Source organism: Notamacropus eugenii, chromosome 6 (assembly GCF_028372415.1).
Source record: "Notamacropus eugenii isolate mMacEug1 chromosome 6, mMacEug1.pri_v2, whole genome shotgun sequence".
Lineage (NCBI taxonomy): Eukaryota > Metazoa > Chordata > Mammalia > Diprotodontia > Macropodidae > Notamacropus > Notamacropus eugenii.
This window is the reverse complement of record NC_092877.1, coordinates 95,035,899-95,057,913: the sequence shown is the minus strand read 5'-3', so window position 1 is coordinate 95,057,913 and position 22,015 is coordinate 95,035,899. Positions and strand designations below refer to the sequence as shown.

The 22,015-nt window shown below is 37.6% G+C and overlaps 1 protein-coding gene across 4 annotated transcripts in view; it reads left to right on the top strand.

The window, feature by feature from the left end:
- Positions 1 to 22,015, top strand: part of APBB2 (amyloid beta precursor protein binding family B member 2) — a 419,709-nt gene that overhangs the window by 197,346 nt on the left and 200,348 nt on the right. For all 4 annotated transcript variants that reach the window (XM_072620570.1, XM_072620572.1, XM_072620569.1 and 1 more), the window contains one exon: positions 5,274 to 6,092. In XM_072620570.1, the coding sequence (XP_072476671.1) occupies positions 5,274 to 6,092 (819 nt within the window). The remainder of the gene's footprint in view (positions 1 to 5,273; positions 6,093 to 22,015) is intronic.

Here is a 22,015-nt window from a genome sequence, read left to right as displayed (position 1 = left end):
GTAAGTCTTCTATTTCATTAAATTTCCATTTTTTCCCTTTAAGGATTATACTCGGTTTTGCTGGGTAGATTGATTTAGATTATAATCCCAGCTCTTTTGCTTGCTGAAATAGCACATTCTGAACACCCCAACTCCTTTAACATGGTAGCTGCTAAATCTTGTGTGATCCTAACTGTGACTCCATGGTATTAGAATGTTTTGTTTTTTTCTGACTCCTTGCAGTATTTTCTCTTTGACCTGGGAGCTCTGGAATTTGGGTATTATATTCCTAGGAATTTGCATTTTGGGATTTTTTTCAAGTTGTGATCACTGAATTCTTTCAATTTCTAATTTATTCTCTGGTTCTGGGATATTGGGATAGTTTTGCTTGATAATTTCTTGAAATATGGTATCTAGGCTCCTTCTTTGATCATGACTTCCCGGTAGGCCAATAAATCTTAAATTATCTCTCTTTGATGTATTTTCCAGGACACTAATTTTTTTTAATGAGATTTCATTTTTTAAAAATATTTTTCATTCTTTTGACTTTGTTTCATTGTTTCTTGATTTAAGAAATAATTTTCTTCAATGAGCTTTTGTACATCTTTTTCCATTTTGCTAATTATGTTTTTTAAGGTGTTATGTCTTTTCAAATGTTCTTCCTTTGCTTTCATTTCTTTCTCCAATTTTTCCTCTACCACTCTTGTTTGATTTTGAAAATAATTTTTTAACTCTCTCAGGAGTTTTTGTTAAGCTAGTGTCCCGTTCACATTTTTCTTTGACATGTTGCTTGTATCTGTTTTGACTTCATTGTCTGCTTCTGAGGTTGTGTCTTTATCTTGCCTGTCACCATAGTAGCTTTTTATCAGCAGGTTATTTTTTCATTGTTTCCAGTGTGGTATGATCTGGAGAGAGGTGTGGTCACAGCTTCCCTAGTCTTTGATTTTTACCTAAGAAGGGGCCTTGATCCCTTGGAATTGTAATTGATATGACTCCTCAGGGTCCCTTGGAACTAGAAGTGATGATGTTCTTCAGGGTCCCTGATGCCTTGTGATCAGAAGCAGTCCTGTTCCTCAGGACTTCTGCTCTCTGTTGACTGAAAGTGCTCCTCTCTGCTCTTGATCTATTACCCAAAAGTTGGTATAGACATTGGATTTACCAAACAGCAGCTTTTTTTATGTCCGGTGCTAGCACAGGGGTCCCTTATAATCTCTTTCTGACCAGGTCCCTTTACCATCTCTGGCTTGAGAGCTCCTGAAGCTGCTACTTCTGTTGACCCCACCCTGATGTTTCAACTAAATGGGCTCTGGCTCAGCCTCTACCCCTGTTTCATAGATCTCTCTTTCCAGTCTTGACCTCCTAAATTTGTCTTTGGAGAGGAGAATGTCTCACTCTGACCTTTTATTGGTTCTGTCACTCGAGAATTCAGTTTGAGGCATTATTTTAAAGTTGTTTGAAGGAGAATTTTGACAGAGCTCAACTGAGTGCTTTTTTGACTTTTCCATCTATGCCTTTCTAGTCATTGCCAGAAGTTGATGATACAAATTGTTAAGACACTGGCCATTTTCAGAAATTTTCTCACACTCCTGATTTCTCTAGGAATTGAACTATCTGCTTAGTATGATAGAATTATTAAGCTTCTTTTTTCAGTGTAGTGATCATATAATCCAAATTTGCATTTGCTGTACATATATACTCTGTACCATCCTTAATAGGTAGCCACAAGCTCTGATGATGAGAAATTAATTTTTTCATTATGCAATTCAATTCAATAATTATTTAATCAATAAGCATCTGTTAAGCAGCTGTTGTGTGCTAGGCAACATGCTAAGCACTGAGGTGTGCATTATGGGATATATAAAGACAAAAATGAAATGGTCCCTATTCTTAAGGACATTACCTTCTGCTGGGGGTGGGGGGAGGATTTCAGGAGAGGAGGGAGAGGGAAGACAGGACTAGACCTGTGATTTTATTGTTAGAGGGAACCCCCAGGTGAGAAAACTCCCTTTGCCAATTCAGGTTAATGTCTTCTCTGCACCATACGTACACACTTAGAGAATTGCACAGAGTGCTGAGAAGTAAAGTAGGTTCACACAGCTAGCTAGCAGGTTTGAAAGGTGCAACTCCAATCTAAGTCTTCCTAACTTTGGGGCCAGTTTTCTACTCACGTTGTCTCTCCAGATCCCTAATTGAGCTGTTTCCAGAAGATACTCCTATTTGCCAATGGCATTTTCAAATGTGGCACTTAGAGCCCGATATAAGCTCCATAAATACAAAATAAATATAAAGTGATTTCCTGGGTAGGAGTAACATCAGCCACTCAGGGAGCGGGGCAGCGTTGGGCTCTTGTGGGGAGGCATCCCTTATTCAACAACTGTTGTTTAGAATGAGCTAGATGGTTCATGGATGGAGCATCAGGACTGTAGTGGGGGAGATTTGAGTTCAGATCCAGCCTTAGATGCTTACTAGCTGTGTGACCCTGCACAAGTTATTTAACCTCTTTCTGCCTCAGTGTCCTCAGCTCTAAAATGGGGCTTCTGATAACTTACTTCACAGAGTTGTTGTGAGATTCAAACGAAATTCTATTTATAAAGCACGTAGCAGTGCCTGACACATAGTGCTATATAGCATACAGCAGGTACTATACACCTGCTTATTTTCTTCCCTCGCTAGCCTTTCTTTGTATTCCTAGTGTTTGCATATTTACTGACCGTCTGACTACATGAGAGCCCTTCATATCTTTGAAGGTACCTGTCATGTGTTCTTGTTTCCTAACTAAATATCCTTAACTTTTCTGTTCTTTTTTGCACTGGAGGTTTTCTAGTTTGCTAATAACCTTCTTCAAATGTACTCAGAACTGAACATAATTCTGCAGATGTTTCCTGACCTCTGCAGATTACAGTTCCACTTTCCCTTTCCTTTTCTGAAGACTGTATCTTTAAAAAATTAATATGATTATTATGGTATTATAATTACATTCAATAAAATACATAATATTAATATTTAGTAATAATTAAGGACTTCAGCAACCATATCACACTATTTTTTTTACCTTGACTTCATCTAACACCTCAAGCCTTTTCATCTGACTGTCTCTCTAGTCTTTCACTGGGGTTGATCTTTTGAACCTAAGCACTGTACCTTACATTTTTCCTTATTAAATTTTACTTTGTTAGTTTCAGCATTGTATGTTTCTCTATCTGATCACAGGAATATTATGAGTGAGCTGCCTTACATTTTAATTCAGGATCCTTTTGAATAGATCTAAGTTCCTGAACTATGGTATTGGACGCTGCAATTTATTTAGTTAGTTTCCCTGACTGCCTTCCTTTTGAGGATTAGCTTTCACTTGTCCATTAGATGATTTCATATATTAAGTATTCCAAACCAAATTGTATATATGCTTTGCGGAAAAAATTCATATGCAGATTTTTTTTTTCAGTTAAGTAATAACATAATGCTCCATTTTTAAAACAATAATTTACAGAAGTCACTGACAGCTTGGGTATCAGAGAGGTATCAATTATCATCAGCATATAAAAGGAATTTTTAAAAATTCTTGTACGTTGTACAGAACCTAGGGATTGTAAATAATATCCTTTAGGAAAACTTCTGTGATTACTAATGAAGTAAACCAAAACTTCTTCCTAATTACAACCAGATAGAAGATAATCCTTGAGCTCATAGTATTGCCTTATTGTCCTTAAGATTTCTAAGTGATTAAGAAAAAAATTGAGTAACATCCTGTGATGGTTAGATTGAGACAGACGTTTTTAAGAGATGGCCAGTGGCAGGAATTGTTTTTGCTTGATTATGCATATTTGTTATTATTTTTTCTCTATTTCTTCAAAGGGAAGGAGGATAAGGAAAGAAAGCAGATTTTTAATTGAAAAAAATTGTTTTTTGTTTTTTGGGGAAAAAGTCTCTGGAGAAATCACTAACTTTATTTCACTGTGACATTGTATAGTAGAGTCCAAACACTTTTTACTCTGAAGATCCGTGCATTTCAGGAAAACCTGAACAGCCCCTGGATAAAAATTAAGATAGATGTTCTTTGGAATAGATGTCCCAGCTTGAATACAACAAAAGCCTCCTCACAATGGCAGTAGAAGAACATAGGGCCTACATAGGGAGAATTCCATCCGCACTTTTTCATGCCTTTCTGCTTCTGTTTTGCCTGAGGAAAGGAAAAAGTAGTCCAATGTCTCACAGGTATTTTAGGAATGCTTAGGCTCCATTCTGTTTCTGGTTTCCAGTTAGTGGGAACAATCTGAAAAAGGATCCATGATGGATCAGATAAGAAAGGAAAAAGTGATTCCCAACAGGCTGTGGAAAGCTTGGGACTTAGTAATTCTTCAGTAGCCCATTTTATTCCCTTCTATCCTTGAAAAACTCATGGAATAAATCACATAAAGCGTGAGCCATATTTGAGATAAATGCAGCTGTCAAGTTGTTTCCTAGGAGTTCTGAAGGGGCACATGATGCTGGCAATCTAAGGTATCATCCATAACCAAGGGCACAATACATGGTATGAGTGGGATGTGCATGTGCATGTGTGTGCATGTGCATGCACGTGTGTGTGTGTGTGTGTTTACCCCCAGTAAATTTAAATAGTTACTTCAAAATAGATCTGAATAAAAGTATGATGTCCAGGTCAGAAATATATGAACAAAAATATTAGAGGAGTATACACACCAGCGTAGAACTCTGCGAGATATTTTATTTCTTACTCATTCATAAGGTCCTTCCTAAGCAGAGTTGAGAGAATTACTTTGGCAATATCATTGCATAATGACTTCTCAGGCTAATTAGGGAATGGGAGCCTCAGAAGATTTCTTGCCAATTTTCTTATACTCTGGAGCATCAAAAGAAAGGGGAAGCTATGTCCTTTTTTGTTTCTTAAAGGCAAGAAGCAGTTTTCAAGATAATAAAAAGAGAGGTTTCATTGTCTTGGGGGAAATGCTTAACTAAAATACCAATGTTTGGTATTTGACTGAGATAACAATGAGTAGAAAAATTAGTTTTTGTCATATGTAAAATCTTGGAGTCTTGATCCCTGTATTTCTTTGTGTAAATTGAATTTATGTAGAGTTTATCTATCTTACTTAGATCTACTTGCAATATGAATGGTAGGGGAGAAGGAGAACGTGAGTCCACTGTTTATAATGAAGGTAGATCTTGTAGGGAAGTGTTCATTCTTATGAGTTAATACAGGGAAATACTTGTTTACTGTAGATGTTATGTAGCCTAAACATGACCCCTCATGGATATTTGTTGTCCTCTTTCTTTTCTAGTTGACTCCAGTGCAGACACCTTGGCAGTGTTTATGGCCAGCAGCAACACAACAGACGTTGTGAATAGAAACAGCCCTGCTATACCACCCAACACCCTTAATCTTCGCTCCTCCCATAACGAACTGTTGAATGCTGAAATAAAACACACTGAAACCAAGAGCAGCACCCCTCCCAAATGCAGGAAAAAATATGCACTAACTAATATCCAGACAGCAATGGGCCTCTCCGATCCTGCTGCACAGCCCCTCCTGGGAAACAGCTCTGCCAACATCAAGCTGGTGAAGAATGGGGAGAACCAGCTCCGGAAGGCAGCCGAGCAACAGGGGCCTCAGGATCCAAACAAAAACGTCTCCCCCACTGCAGTCATCAACATAACTTCTGAGAAGTTAGAGGGTAAAGAGCCAAATCCCCAGGATTCCTCAGGCTGTGAAATACTACCATCCCGGCCCAGGAGAACCAAGAGCTTCCTTAATTACTATGCAGACCTGGAAACCTCAGCCCGGGAACTAGAACAGAACCTGGGGAACAGCCATGTGGTAATGGAAGAGAAGTCTGGTGGAAGCCAGGACCAGGCCTCCACTGTGATTGGGAATGGGGACGTGCTGCCACGGAAACCAAATAAGCATCAGTCGAGTCCAGAGGATGGTCAAGTGGCTACTGTATCCTCCAGCCCCGAGACCAAGAAGGACCATCCTAAAACAGGGGCTAAGACAGATTGTGCTCTCCACCGGATTCAGAACTTGGCTCCAAGTGATGAAGAATCTAGCTGGACCACATTATCCCAGGACAGTGCTTCACCAAGCTCCCCAGATGAAACAGGTACTAACTTTGTGGGACGAGGACAGAATGTAGAGTATAATTATACCTTAAAGTTTGTGGACCCCAGCGTAATAGAGAAACTTACTTAAAACTGAGGTTTTACACAGCTGAAATAAGATGAAATGATCTGTGTTAAAAACAAACATTGTGCAGTCTTTAGGCTAGCATTATTTTCAGTCTGACAACAGTTATTTGGTATGTTTGTGAAAGAAACAGGTCCTCAAAACACTAAGAGCAAAATCTTATTTTGTAATTGTAATATATTTTATATATATGTATATATAAATATAATTTAATAATTTTAATTTATACAATAATTTATATATTTAATTTATATACGTATATATACATATATACTTATACACATGTGGGTATATATGTGTATGTGTATCTATCTATCTGTCTATGAATAAGCACAGTACTGTGTCAATTTCAAAACATTTTATTACTTGATGTTGACTTTGGAGTAGTTCTAATGACCTCTAATCATTATTAGACTTGCTAGACCAGTTCAGATGGCAGCATGTACTTTAAAGTAATATGATTCAATTTATATTTAATAATAATTTAGATTAAAAATTAATTTCAAATGGTTCTTCCCAGTATTTAGTTCAGAATAGTAAGTATTTTACTGTTTATGAGTAAGGTGACAAAACCGTACATAGGAATGGACTAGGCCCAGATATGAACTCTGTTCAGCTTTCTTGTCCTTTTAAGAAGTGATTATGGAATCTAACAATTCAAAAGAGGCTCAGACAGACAGGGGGTACATTTTTTAAAAACCCTTTACGTTACTTTATTCTTTTAAAATATATTTAGTATTTTATTTTTTCCCCAGTTAACTTGTAAAAACAATTTCTAACATACATTTTTAAAGCTCTGAGTTCCACATTTTCTCCCTTCCTCCCTTCCCACACTTCCTCATTGAGAAGGCAAGCAATTCCATATAGGTTATGCATGTGTAGTCATGCAAAACATTTCTATATTAGTCATGTTGTGAAAGAAAACACAGACAAAAAAAACCGTCAAGAAAAGTAAAGGAAGAAAAAGTATGCTTCAGTCTGTATTTAAATACCATTAGTTCTTTCTTTGGGGATGGAAAGCATTTTTCATCAGAAGTCCTTCAGAGTTGTCTTGGATCATTGCTGAGAAAAACTAAGTCATTCACAAATGATCATCTTAACAATATTGCTGTTCTTTTGTAAACAGTATATTTCACTTTGCATCAGCTCATGTAAGTCTTTACAGGATTTTAGGAGCATCCCGCTCATCATTTCTTACAGCACAATATAATTCTATCATAATCACTTACCACAATTTGTTTAGCCTTTCCTCAAATGATGGGCAACCACTCAATTTCTAATTCGTTGCCACCAGAAAACAGCTGCTATAAATATTTTCGCACATACAAGTCCTTTTTCTTTTTTTTTTTTAATCTCTTTTGGTATACAGGCCTAGTAGTGGTATTGCTAGGTTGGAGTATGCATGGTTTTATAACCCTTTGGGCATAGCTTCAAATTGCTCTACAGAATGGTTGAATCAGTTACAACTCTACCAACAGTGCATCAATGTCTCATTTTTCCCACATCCCCTCCAAGATTTGTCATTTATGTTTTCTGTCCTATTGGCTAGTTTAATAGCTGTGAGGTATCAGAATTGTTTTCATTTGCATTCCTCTAATCAATAGTGAGTTAGAGCATTTTTTTCACATGTGTATAGGTAACTTTGATTGCTTCATCTGAAAACTGTTAATTTCATTTGATTATTTATCAGTTAGGGAATGGCTTTTATTTTTATAAGTTTGATTCAGTTTTCTATATGTTTGAGAAATGAGGCCTTTATCAGAGAAACTTGCTTTGAAAATTTTTTAAAATTAATTTATTTGTTTTCAGTTTTCAGCAGTCACTTTCATAAGCCTTAAATTTTCTTCCCTTCCCTTCCCAAGATGGCATGCCATGTTATATGAGTTCTACACATATTAAATACATTTTCACATTAGTCATGTTGCATAGAAGAATTAAAATGAATGGGAGAAACCATGAGAAAAACCAAACCAAAACATAATACAAGAGAAAACAGTCTGCCTCATTCTGTGTTCTGATTCCATAGTTCTTCCTCTGCATGTGGATGGCATTTTGCCTCAAGTGTCCTTTGGGAATGTTTTAGGTCTTTGCATTGCTGGGAAGAGCTTAGTCTATCAGAAATAATCCTCACACACTGTGGTTGTTGCTGTGTACAAAGTTCTCCTGATTCTGCTCCTTTCACTCAGCATCAGTTCATATGAGTCCTTCCAGGCCTCTCTGAAGTCCTCCTGCTCATCATTTCTTATAGCATAACAGTATTCCATTACATTCATATACCACAACTTGTTCAGCCAGTCCCCAACTGATGAGCATCCCCTCAATTTCCAGTTCTTGGTCATCACCAAGAGAGCTGCTATAAATATTTTTGTACATGTGAGACCCTTCTTTATGATCTCTTGGGGATACAGTCCTAGAAGTGATATTGCTTGTTCAAAGGGTATGCACATTTTTGTAGCCCTTTTGGCATAGTTCCAAATTTCTATCCAGAATGGTTGGATCAGCTTACAGCTCCACCAACAATGAATTAGTATTCCAACTCTTCATGTCTTCTCCAACATTTATCATCTTCCTGTTTTGTCATGTTAATCAATCGGATAGGTGTGATGTGGTACCTCAGAATTGTTTTGATTTGCATCTTTCCAATCAGTAGTGATTTAGAAAAATTTTTCCTATGACTATAGATAGTTTTAATTTCTTCCTCTGAAAACTGCCTGTTCATATCCTTTGACCATTTATCAGTTGGGGAATGACTTGTATTCTTATAAATTTGTCTCAGTTCTCTGTATATTTTAGAAATGAGACCTTTGTCACAGACACTACTTGCAAAAATTCTTTCCCAGTTTTCTGCTTCCCTTCAATTCTTGGTTGCATTGGATTTGTTTGTGCAAAAACTTTTCAGTTTAATGTAATCAAAATTATCCATTTTGCACTTCATAATATTCTTTATCTCTTGTTTGGTCATAAGTTTCTCCATAAATCTGACAAATATACTATTCCTTGCTCCCCTAATTTGTTTCTAGTATAAGCCTTTATACCTCGATCATGTATCCATTTGAACTTTATTCTTGTGCATGGTGTGAGGCATTGGTCTATATAGGCCCAGTTTCCACCACATGGTTATCCAGTTTTCCCAGCAGTTTTTATCAAATAGTGAATTCTTATCACGGAAGCTGGGGTCCTTGGATTTATCAAACATTAGACTACTATATTCACTGTCTACTGTGTCTTGAGTACCTAACCCATTCCACTGATCTACCCCTCTGCTTTAACATTTTTTTTCACAAATACAATTGCATTCCATTTCACAAATACATTGCATCCTGCCTCCCCTTCCATTCTCTCTCTTCTTTCACCTTGGCGCCCCTCAAAATTGTCTTGCTTCTGACTACTCCTTCCCTCAATTTTCCCTCCCTTTTATCACCCACAGACCTTTTCTCTTCTCCACCTGTATGGTAAAATAGATTTTTATACCAGATGAGTGTTTATGTTATTCCCTTTTTGAGCCAGTTCTAATGAGAGTAAGGTCCATTTACTCCATCACCTCTCCACCCCTTTCCTTCTATTGTAAAAGCTTTTTCTTGCCTCTTTTATGTGACATAGTTTACCACATTCTACGTATCCCTTTCTGTTACTCCTAGTACATTCCTCTCTTACCCCTTAATTTTATTTTTTTAGATAACATTCTTTCATAATCAACTCATACCTATGCCCTCTGTCTATATGTATTCCTTCTAACTGCCTTAATAATGGAAAAGTTATTATGTGTTACAAGTATCATCCTCCTGTGCAGGAATGTAAACAGTTTAACTATTAAGTTCCTTATGATTTCCCTTTCCTATTTAACTTTTTGTGCTTCTCTTGAGTCTTGTATTTGAAAGTGAAAATTTCTGTTCAACTCTGGTCTTTTCATCAAGAATGCTTAAAAGTCCTCTATTTCATTGAGTATCCATTTTTTTCTCTGAAGGACTTTACTCAGTTTTGCTGAATAGGTGATTCTTGGCTATAATCCTAGCTTCTTTGCCCTCCAGAATATATTCCAAGCCCTCCAGTACCTTAACATATAAGCTGCAAAATATTGTGTTATACTGACTATGGCTCCATGATACTTGAATTGTTTCTTTCTGGGCTTCTTGCAGTATGTTCTTCTTGATCTGGGAAGTCTGGAATTTGGCTGTAATGTTCCTTGGAGTTCTAATTTTGGGTTCTCTTTCAGGAGATGATCCGTGGATTCTTTCAATTTCTATTTTACCCTCTGGATCATTGAAGGATACAGTGAGGGTGGAGTAGAAGATAAAAATAGGAATCATTTTGACGCAGCAGGAAGTGAAATCACTGGCTCGGCAACCATTAGTCCTACCTTCTAGTTCTTTATCTGTGATCTTGAGCAAATAATTTAATTTTCAGACTTTCCATCAGCCCATCTGTCAGATGAGGGATGAAATTTAGATGGTCTTAACTTTCTTTTTTCATTGCAGATTGATATTGTTGCATGGTAGATAGAGAGCTGGATTTGGAGTTCAGAATGTCTGAAGTTCCAGTCCTACTTTAGACATCCTTGTTGTTGAACCCTGGACAAGTCACTTTCAGTCCTCTATGCAACTCTCTAATAAGATAATAAAATGTCAGGTTGTCCCTGATAACAGTGGGTATCACTTAAAGTTCTGCCCTAGGCCCCTTTCTTTTCTCCCTCTATGTTATTTTGCTTGGTGATCTTATCAGTTCACAATATTCAGTTATCACTTATATAAATGATTCTCAGATGTACTTATCTAGCCTTTCTCTCTCTACTGATCTCCAGTCTTACGTCCCCAACTGCCTGTTGGACATCTTTAGTTGGATATTCCATAGAGAACTTAAAGTCAACGTGTCCAAAATTTAACTCATTGTCTTTTTCCCCAAAATCTTCCATTATTCTTAATTTCCCTCTTACTTTTGATCATCCCATCATCTTCCCAATCACCCAGGCTCAAAACTTGGGTGTCATCCTTAAGTCCTCACTCTTTTTCACTCCCTGTATCCAATCTTTTCTCAAATTCTGTAGTTCCTTACCTTGATAACATCTTTAATGTGTTTCTACTTCTGTCCTGTCATACTACCATCACCATGGTAAAAGCTTTCATCCACTCCTTCCTGTACTATTACAGTGGCCTGCTTGGTCTCCATTGCTCAAATCAGTAAACTTCCTATTTTCTCCAGAAGCAAATATAAAATTTGGCTTTAAAAGCCATTTGTAACCTGACTTTCTTTCCAATCTTCTTATTCCCCTCTCCATAAATTCAGTGACACAGGCCTCCTTTATTCTTTAATGTGACACTCCATTTTCTGACTCTGGGCATTTCCTTTGGCTTTCCTCCATTCCTGAATTTCCTCCTCATCTCTGCCTCCTAGATTCCTTTAAGCCTCAGCCAAAACCCCACCTTCTGCAATATCTTCCCCCTGAGATTATGTCTGATTTACTCTGTACATATCTTGTTTGTACGTAGTTATTTGCACATTCTTTTCCCCATTAGATTGTGAGCTCCTTGACTGCAGGGACTGATTTTCTTTCTTCTTTTTTCTGCCTTTCTTTGTATTCCCAATGCTTAGCAGGGTGACTGTCACATAAATGAGTTGAATAGTAGGTACTTACCAGATTTGGTTGAAGAAATCTCTTCATCTGGCAGTGTATACCAATGAAATTACAAGATCAATACCTATCCTTATCCATGCTCTACAAATCTATGAAATTAAGAAAAAACAGTTATAAGATAGCAAATTTACTGAAAACTTCAGAAGAACTTAGACTGTGTGGTTTTTCCCTTAAACACTCATTATTTGTATCCGTGTGCTAAAAGGATAAAGGCTTTGCCAGGGATAGGCCAGGTAGTTCTATTAATCACATAGAATACATCAGATAAAAAGTTGCAGATTAGGCTTAAGTGAGGTTTGTGTTTCAACTTGACTGTTGGGCATTTATCCCGTGATCATTTTTGAAGTAGCCGCAAATTCCAGAGAAATTTGGTCTGTGGTTTGAGGTTACAGAGATGTTATTATTCTGAATTTGTATTTATGCAGTAAGTATTAATTGGCATATATGCACAAATGTTAGCTATTAATTATGTTATTATTATGTTGAATTTCCTTAGTATACAAAGGTGCTAGGTGCTAGTGGAGATATAAATATGATAAACTATATAGTTTCCAGTCTCAAGAGACTTACATTCCTATAGTTCTTGACCTCAGTTTGTGAATTAATTTTTTGATAACTACGTTTCAATATAATTTGCTTTCTTTGTCATTTTATGTATTTTATTTTGTGCATTTGAAAACATTAGGCTTCTATACGTTCTACCATGACACAAAAAAAGTTAGGAATCTCTGTTTACATATATATATAAAATATGAACTTAAATAATTCCACTCAGCATTAGAATCTGCTTGAGTGAGTGCCTAGGGAAGTTCAAACAGAAGGGTAGAGCTTTGAGGAAGGCTGTAGTCTCTTCTACCTGGTAATATCAAGGACTTCATGGAGGAAGTGGCATCTGCATGGAACAGGGAGGGAAAGGCTTTCAATGGGCAAAGAAAGCTACGTTGCAGGCAGGGATATTAAACCAGTAAGGTCTGTGGGCAGGCAGGCAGGCAGGAGCAGGATGAATGAGTGGAGATAGTAGCTAGTGTTCTGGTGAAGTTCAAAGACAGACTTGCCTTGGAAAATGAAAGACCACAAACACATCTGTGTGATATAAAGATATAAACTATATACCCACTGTGATCATTTTCATGTAAGAGACATTAGACTCTGCTTTAGTAAAAGTAGGCTACTGTCGAGGAGCTAAGACTGCTGGTAACAACTGGTGGTAAAATCAGCCACATCTGTGGTCTCTTGGTTGATGATGGGAATTCCTTTGATCCTTTGCTTAAATTCCCTTATTGATAAGGTCGTAGAGTCATTGGGATATTGGAACTTCCTAAAGTTACAGCCAGATTAATGCAATTATAAATAGTGTGCTCTAGAAAATGGTGGTTCTGATGCCTATGGTCCTTTCATTTTCCAATTTTGTCATGACTTTTCCTTTAACATGGACACTGGTGCCTGCATACCCCAAGATTCTCAATGCATATTAATTTGCCACTTAAGTGTGCAGAAGTCTTTCTGGGCTGGTGGGATATACCAAAGTTAGATCTTCCCTCTTAGAATTTTTATTCTCATTCTAATGGGATAGAACACAGACCAAGGTAACTGCAGTAAGTAATATTACTTACATGATGTGGATACAGCATATAGCACCTTCAGAAGTGAAGTGTATTATTCAGCTATGTGGCACAGTGAATAGTGTTGGACTTGCAGTTGAAGTCCTAGTTCAAATCTGTCCTCAGATACTTGTGTGTACTTCGGCAAATCACTCAAACTCATTTCCTTTCTTTAAAATGGGGTAAATAATAGCACATTCCAGAGTTGTTGTGAGGATTAAATGAGATAGTATTTGTAAAACACGCTGCAAACCTTGTAGCACTGCATAAATGCTACCTATTATTAAGGAAGTACAACACATATTACTGCTCAGTTGTTATATGGAAAAATGCATCAAACTATCAAGGCAAAATACCTTTGCTTCTACTTGTCTCAACTGACCATGTTTATCCAGTGTATTTGGGAAATGAAAAGTGTATCACATTGTATCAGAGAATACTTGTAAGTCATTCTTCCTGTCTAGCTGAATAAAGAGCTTGTAAATTTTACATGACAGAATATATTAGCATATCAGTGGAAATAGACAAAAGTAAAAACAACTTGTGTTAAAATGAAATCAAGATGAAGGGAAACTTAAGAGTTTCCTAAAGGCATTGCTGGGTCCATAGAATTCATCCCCAGATGGCCAAGAGACAATGAACCCTTCCATCTTAGATAGGTTGGTCCTCAAAAAGGAAGGCATTGACTTTTGCCAGAACCACACTGGAAGCCATTCTGGCCTAGCAGAATTGGACAGTGCTTCTGCCCTCCCCCTACCTTTCAGAATTAAAGGTCACTTTCATTGTATAGTGAGACACCAGAGTAGGTTGGTTTTAGATTATCAAGTGGTTAGGAGGAACCCTTCCCCTGCCCCACATGTTGAATGTATCCCCATGACAAATTTATGGGAGGCCACTAACATCATATGGGCAGGCATCTATGAATTGTCATTTGAATCATTAGGAGTAGTAATACCCTTATTGATGAGATCACTGATTGATTGGAATATTGCCAAGTTACAATCAGAAAATTAATGCTGTCACAACTAATTTGATCTAACAGTATGATCAGAGGATCATTGCTCAAGAGCTCAAAGAGTCATTAGAGGTTATCTGATCGAATCCCCTATTCTACAAATGAGGAAACTGAGGCCCAGGTAGGTTGAGTGATTTATCCAAGGCTATAGTTACTGCCAGTGAGGATTTGAACTCAGTTTCTTAGTATCCACACACAATACCCTTTTCCTTTGTATCACACTTCAGTAAAATGTTAGTTAAAAATTTATTCAGAGTGAGTTCTTTTATATCAAGTACATGTGACACTAACTTAAATTAATTAGGTGACAGGGCAGTTTGATTTTCATTTATTTTAGACAAAATACAGAATGTTTTAAAGAAGGCTGTTTTGTGTCTTGTAGGTATGCAACATTCAGTGACTCAGCTAGATTAAGTATTGCCTAATGAGTGTTAGTGAACTTTGTTTAATGAGTAATTTGTAATTATTAATTATATGCAAATGATTTTTTTACATTCTTAAAACAATCTGTTCCCTGAAGTAATTGAAATATTCTCCTTGTTGATTATACGTTAAGTATTTAGAAGACTGACAACATAGAGCTTAGGTGGCCACTACTCTGGTGTGAACTAAATATGAACCAAGGGAGTCACACCTCTTCAATGCATTCACGTTAGCATATCAGTGGAAGCAGAGACTTGTGTTATTTAGGCTCTGGGGAGGGTCAGTTGCCAATGTTCATGATTCCAAAAGTCACCATGTTTACCCCATTTAAGGCATTTTGCCCTCTGTTGGGGTTGGAAATTGTTGAAACTGGAGTTTGCTAAGGCACAATGAGGATGCTGCTTGCAGACAGATGAGACTTAGTCTTGATGGCCTCACCCTGGTGATCTCATCATGATTCTCAAAGAAGAATGAATCATTAACAAGACCCTACCCAGAGATGTATGGCTTCGGGTGCCTCCTACTTTGCAGGTAAATGGACAATTATGAAGTCCTCTAGGGTTGTGAATTCTATACTTTCCAGTTCCCTTCTATTCTTTTCAGTTCCTAGGCACTGTGGTTGCTGAAGAAAAGTGACACCGTTCCTGCTTCCCATCTAATAGGGCATGTACTTAAAGACATAAATGACTATATAGAACAGGATGAGGATGAAGGTGAAGCCTGGGTGTGGTACTCTTTGAACATTTGTGGAGAGAGATCATTTAGGACCTTGGGGGGAATAGAGGGGTGGCATTCGAAGTAACTCAAGTCTTCAGCATTGAAATAAAGAAAGTTTTCCCGAGGGATTTTTCCTCTGTCACTATTTCATCTATCTTTCTAGTCTCAGGTGACCACACAAATCAAGTTGTAAACTGGGCTTTAACTGCTTCATAAGGTCAGTCAAGGTCCTTCAGGGAAAGAGCCCTGGATTGGGAATGAGAAGACCTGGGTTCCAGGCTTGGCTCTGTCACTTGATAGCTATGTGGGCAAAGTGGGACTAAGGAGCATAGAGCTTGGAGTTAGGAGGACCGGACCTCAAAACTTTCCTTGGATACTTACTCAGTAATAGGTAATTAGATACTTAATGTGAGACTGGACAAGTCATTTAGCCTTTCTTTTCTCAGTTTCATCTGTAAAATGGGGAAAATAATAGCACCTCTTTCACAGGGTTGTTGGGGGCAGCTAAGTGCCACCATGGATAGAGTGCAAGACTTAGAGTCAGGAAGACCTGAGTTCAAATGCAGCCTCCGACACTTACTAGCTGTATGATCTGGGCAAGTCACTTAACCCTGCTTACCTCAGTTTCTCATCTGTAAAATGAGCTGGAGAAGGAAATGACAGACCTCTCCAGCATCTTTGCCAAGAAAGCCCCAAAATGGAGTCAGGAAGTGTGGGCACAATTGGAACGACTTAACAACAACAAGGTTGTTGTGAATGTCAAATAAGTTAACATATCTAAAACACTAAATGTTACTGCTTATTAGCTGTAGAATCCTTGGGCACTAGGAAACTCTCTAAAAATCTCAAAGCCCAAATTTTCTTATTTGTTAAATGGAATTAATTCTTTTTGTTGTTAGGATTAGATAATACAATTATGCAAAAAGTGCTTTGTAGCCATAAAGCTTTTATGTGAGCTGTTAATGACAACCTTAATAAATAGAATGGGAAATAGCATGAGTAGCAGACAAGGAGCTGGCCGAGAGCCAGGAGGCTCTGAGTTCAAGTGTTGTCCCACATTCACATGTACGCGCGTGCACGCACACACACACAATGACCCAGAACAAGTCAGTTCACCTCTTTAGTGCTGTAGGCAACTCCCTAGGATTATAAATTGCAGAGAAGTTGGCACTTTGCATTGCTCAGGGGAGTTTCCTCATCAGGGCATTCATAACCTATAATGAAATCACAAGTCCAACCTTGCCCCTCAAAAAAAGTATGCTGTCTGTATGGTCCGTAGAGCTCTCTGTATTTTTAGTCTTGTAATTGTACTACTTTGAACTGGGTCTTTTTTCTAATTAGTATTCTCTACTCCAAAAAAAAAAAAATCAATGGAAAAATATTCAACATGGAATAATTATAGAGCCTTTTTTTTTAAAGTCCTTTCCTTTCCTCTCAGCTCTTAGATATTGGGTAAACTTGGTTCCTGCTAATGTGCCCTGCAAAATTTATTTTAATTTTCAGAATGCTGTTGTACAATCATTTGCCTTCACGCCATCACAGTGGATAGTTCCGTGACATGACAGAAGGAGTTGAAGAAGACAGATGTGATAGGTCCTTAAAATAGCTCCTGCACACAGTGTACTTGTGTGATACAAGATGGGATATTTTCCCCAGTGAATTTTTGTACCGTAAGGGTAGGATGTATAGTGTGGTGCTTTTAAAAATGGCACCTAAGAGAACACGGGGGTGGTAATGTTTTGCTGAATTAATATTACCTCCTGGAGAATTCCAGAGACATATATCATAAGTAGTCACCATATAGACATAAAAATCTGTATGAAAATACAAATAAAAAACACCATTGTGTTTCTTTTATTAAAGACATTTGTCTCTAGTTCTTTTTTCCATGACGGGGAATAAACCATAGAACAACGGAAGCTGGCAGAAACCGACGTCCTCATCAAAGTATTTTTGGTCTATCAAGAGGAAATAAATTTGAACACAGGTGTTGAAGTCCACAAACATTTATTAAGCCCCTGCTGTGTGCAAGATTAAAGTAATTTAGTACATGCTCCCAGCTTGTTCCCAGTGGTACTGAGTGGTTCATCTCGAAGCAGGTCCAGGCTCACAGCTGACCAGGACATGCCACTTTGGTCATTTTTTTTAACCAAGAGGAGTGATGTGGAAATCAACAAGTAATCTAATGCTGCCCCTAGGTGTAGTTATTGAGTGGCTACAATTCACAATTTAGGAGGGACACTGCAGGTAATGGCTGTCTTTGGATTAAACATTTTGAGAGGAAATGTATTCTATAACACCCTAGAAAATAATGTATCAGCTATCGGCTTTCAGAGCTGCTCCTGGTACAATTATCTTTTTAAACATTGAAGGCTTTCATTATCAACTGCTTGCTGCTTCTCATTATCTTGACAAAAAAAGCTGGTATAGGACATGTTGCTTGAATTAAGAAGCATATGTAAGTAGTAAATGCAAAATCCAAAGAGATCCAGGGCTGCGTAGAGAACTGCCAAATGTATTCCACGTTGTGACTTTTCTTGTTGTGCTTTCGCTATATTGCTGGCTGGCATACGAAATGAAATGTGAATTTGGGGGGAGTCTTATAGAAGCTGCTGTTGACACATGAAGGCCAGCAGATGACACAGAAAAAGGTTAGAAACTCAGAGTAAAGGATAAATTTAGTATTGTATGATATCAATATATTTTATCCTTTAATGCTATAATAATTCAGACTTCTTCTCTGGTACAAAAGGAGAACCAAAAATTTTTATATGGATTTTCCAGCCCATAGGGGCACCATACCCTCAAACTCCATGACGTGGAAAGGATCATTCTACAGGATTTCTCGAAAAAGTCTTTTAAGCTTTAGAAGTCTAGACTTGCCCTACAATTAAGCAGAATCCCAGCCTTATACCCCCATTGCCCTACTGCCAGGTAAGGAGGCAACCCCCATTAACTGGCAACCATTCTTCAGCAATTTTGAATGATGTCACAACAAAGACCCATATAAAGACCTTACTGAAATGTGATGCAGAAAAGTCACCACATTAGCAAAAGCAACAAGTGTGGTGTAACTCCTGTTCTGCACAGCCTACAAGCCGAGGTTTTCAGGTCTTCAAGAGCCATGCTTACATAACTTTAAAGGTTTCCCCTCACCTCCCCCAAAGCATGGAGCACTGAAGAAACAAAAAACACTGGTTTAAGGAGTTTAAGGAGTGTGTATGCTCACTTTTAGTAAGAGGAAAAGTAGAAAGACTGACTGTAGAAGGTGTTGTAGGAGCCGTCAATAACATTCCAAGTTTATTCAAGGTTTCTGTCCTTCATCCAAATTATCTTCTAGCCAAACCACCATGCTTAATGTTCCTTGTACATACTATTGTATCTTTTGTTTCTGGGCTTTTGTTTGGAATGTGCTCCTTCCTTACCTCTGTGTCTCTTGGAGTTGCAAAGTTTCTCTGAGGCTCAGCTCATCTACAGTCTTCTCTTAGGTAAAACGTTTTCTGATTCTTCTCTGATATGGGGTCCCCTGTTCTCCTCCCCTCCATTACTTTAAATTTACTTTAAACATATTTTTTGTATTTGCTAATGTAACTGGGGTCAGTGGTGGGGAGATCTCATGATACTTCAAGGTCTTTAAGGGCAGGGATTGATTAATTTTTGTTTTTGTATCTGCAGCATGTATCACAATGCCTGGTATATATTAACCACTTAGTGGTTACTTAGTATTTAGCATGTTGATTGATTTATCTTGTAGGTTTCCATATCACTTTATATATACACACATATATGTATATACATATTCACATATATATTTATACACATTATACCTTTGAGAATTATTATATCCATACTGATTCAAATGAGGAAATTCATACAAATGAGAAAACCCATACTCAGAGAGGTAGCATGACTTCTGATGGTCACATCACTGTCAGAGGTTAGATTTAAACCAATGTCTTCTAGAGTCCAAGTCTAAAACTCTTTTACATGAAGTTTTCCTTCACTGGCAAGATGGCAACTACATTCTTTCCTGCATACATGTCATCCTCCAACATGGACACCTATAACCATAATGAAATGTCAATTATTCATTCCTCCTTTTTTTCCCCCTTGGAGACTGAATCTATCCTGCTAAGACTGGATATGCGACATCCACTCATAGGCCCAAGCCCAGTGCTGATTGACTTGTAAGCATTCATTTGCACCATTTTTTTCCCCCAGTTTGAATCAGTTTGTCCCTCTTCAGTCAGTCTAGTGGGTGAGCCATAGAGGCTTACCGTATTGGTGTTAGACTTAGTGTAGAGTCCTGCTCTAGCTTAGAACTCCTGAACTCAAGCAATACACCAGCTTCAGCCTCCCTCGGAGCAGGAGTTACAGGCCTGTACCACCATGCCCAGCCATTCATTCACATTTAAAAAACCAAAACACTTCGTGTGTGCAAACCACTGAACTAGAGCTACGAGGTATATTGATAAGATAAGATCCCTGCTTTCAAAGAATTTGTAGCCCAATTAAAAAAATACATGAATAAATGGAACACAAGGCAATTTAGGGTAAGTGCCTTAAGAGGGAGATATGTTACTGAAATGATGTGGAGGCTCAGCAAATGGAGAAATCACTTCTCCTTAGGCTCATAAGGGAAGGTTCTAGGAAGAAAGTACCATTTCAAGTGAGTTGAAGTTTGGGTAAAATTTCAACAAGTAACACTACGGTGGGAGGGCATGAGCAAGGGAAAGAAGGTGGGAAAGTCTGGGCCATGAGAAATTGTCCATCTTTGCTGAGGTACAGGTTATGTTCCTAGAGAAGGAGAGAATTCTCTTCTGTCTTTCCCTGTGGGTAGATAAAGAGCAGCATCATTGAATATGAAGGAGGACAATGGTATGGGATATCTATGGAATTCTTTCACTCCTGGTTTAAATTCTACCAATTAAGAAAAAAGAAGTCATTATCAAAAGTCCATTATCTAAGAACTTTCTATTATTTTCCATCTGTGACATGACAAGAAATAATCTAAAAAGTAAAGGGTTCATAACCCTTATCTGTCAGTTATCACCTTAGCCATATACGTAACCAGAATTCATTAACTTTGTCAGCTTACATTGGATATTCTATATTCTACCAAAAGTTCATAGATTGCTTTTTCTTCTTTTCAGAATTTTAGATTGTGACACTATAAAATAGAAGTTTAATTTTGAAAAGATTTAACTAGAAGGAAGGAGTTATTTGACTATTAAAGTAATGTATTATTCATTCCATATGAGCATTCATGTTTCATTTATGACAGTTTAGTTTTCATTAGTTTTACTCATGAGTATGATTTCATATGAGAATATTAAAGATGCTCTTTTACTTGCTCTTGAAAGGAACATTCTTTAATTTTTTTTCCTTTTAAATAAAATTTGAAGAATAAATGTATCTGTTCTTAAAGAGCTTCTTGTCTTTAAGCCAAAATGTTGCCCAGGGTTGTGGCAGGAGGGGCAGAGGGAAGAGTAAGATGGGAACGACTCTGTTTTCTTATTTACTCAATCAGGACAGGATTGCTATTTATACAGTTTTACTTGGAACAGATTTTAATCCTGTGTCCTTTTATGGACTAAGGAACATGCTGACCAGTTAAGTTGCAAATGTTTCATGATGGAAACCGACATTCCAGTCCTTATTCTGCTGCCCTTTTCCTATATTTAAGGGAGAGGTACTGGTGGAAAATTTGCCTGGCTCGTTGTTTCTTGGCATTCTTCTTGTAAAAATGCTGAAAGGCAAAGGTCAAGAAATGAATCTTCCTGTTTCAGGTGGTCACAGAAATGAATTTACTTTTAATTTGCAGAGGCTATTTAGAAGGTCTCATGCTTCTCTCAGTTATAAATAATAATTTTTAAAAATGAAATCTGTTGGATTTAAACCTACCACCCCTATTCCTGAAGTTATCCTACATACGGCTGAGGATGCTGGCTTCCCCATCCTTCTTTCCATCTAGTTCAAAAACAAAGACCTTTACGTTTGTATAGTATTCTAGTGACCTTCAAATATTTTAGAATTGTCAGATGAAAGAAAAGGTTAGCAAATTTTGCTTGACTCCAGAGGGAGCAATGAAGGAGGGGAGGGGAGATACATGAAATTATATTTCTGCCCAATAAGGAAATACAGAACTTTCCTTAAAAAAAAACAAAACAAAACAAAAAAGGAAATCTGCTGCCTTTTGGGATGGTTGATGCAGGAATCATTTGTTATGCTTAATATAGACTGAACTCCCAGGACCTCGGGTCACTGGGAAGGCTGTCTTCATTTTAAGATTCTATGAAGTTGGATTGTGAGCTCCTTGATGCAGGGTCTGTCTTTTGCCTCTTTTGTCTCACATGCATGATAGATGTCTTGTACACCTGCTACGCTATAAACTCTATGGGGGCCAAGAGCATTGCTTACCCAAACTTTGTACCTCTCTCAGTGCCTAACGCAGT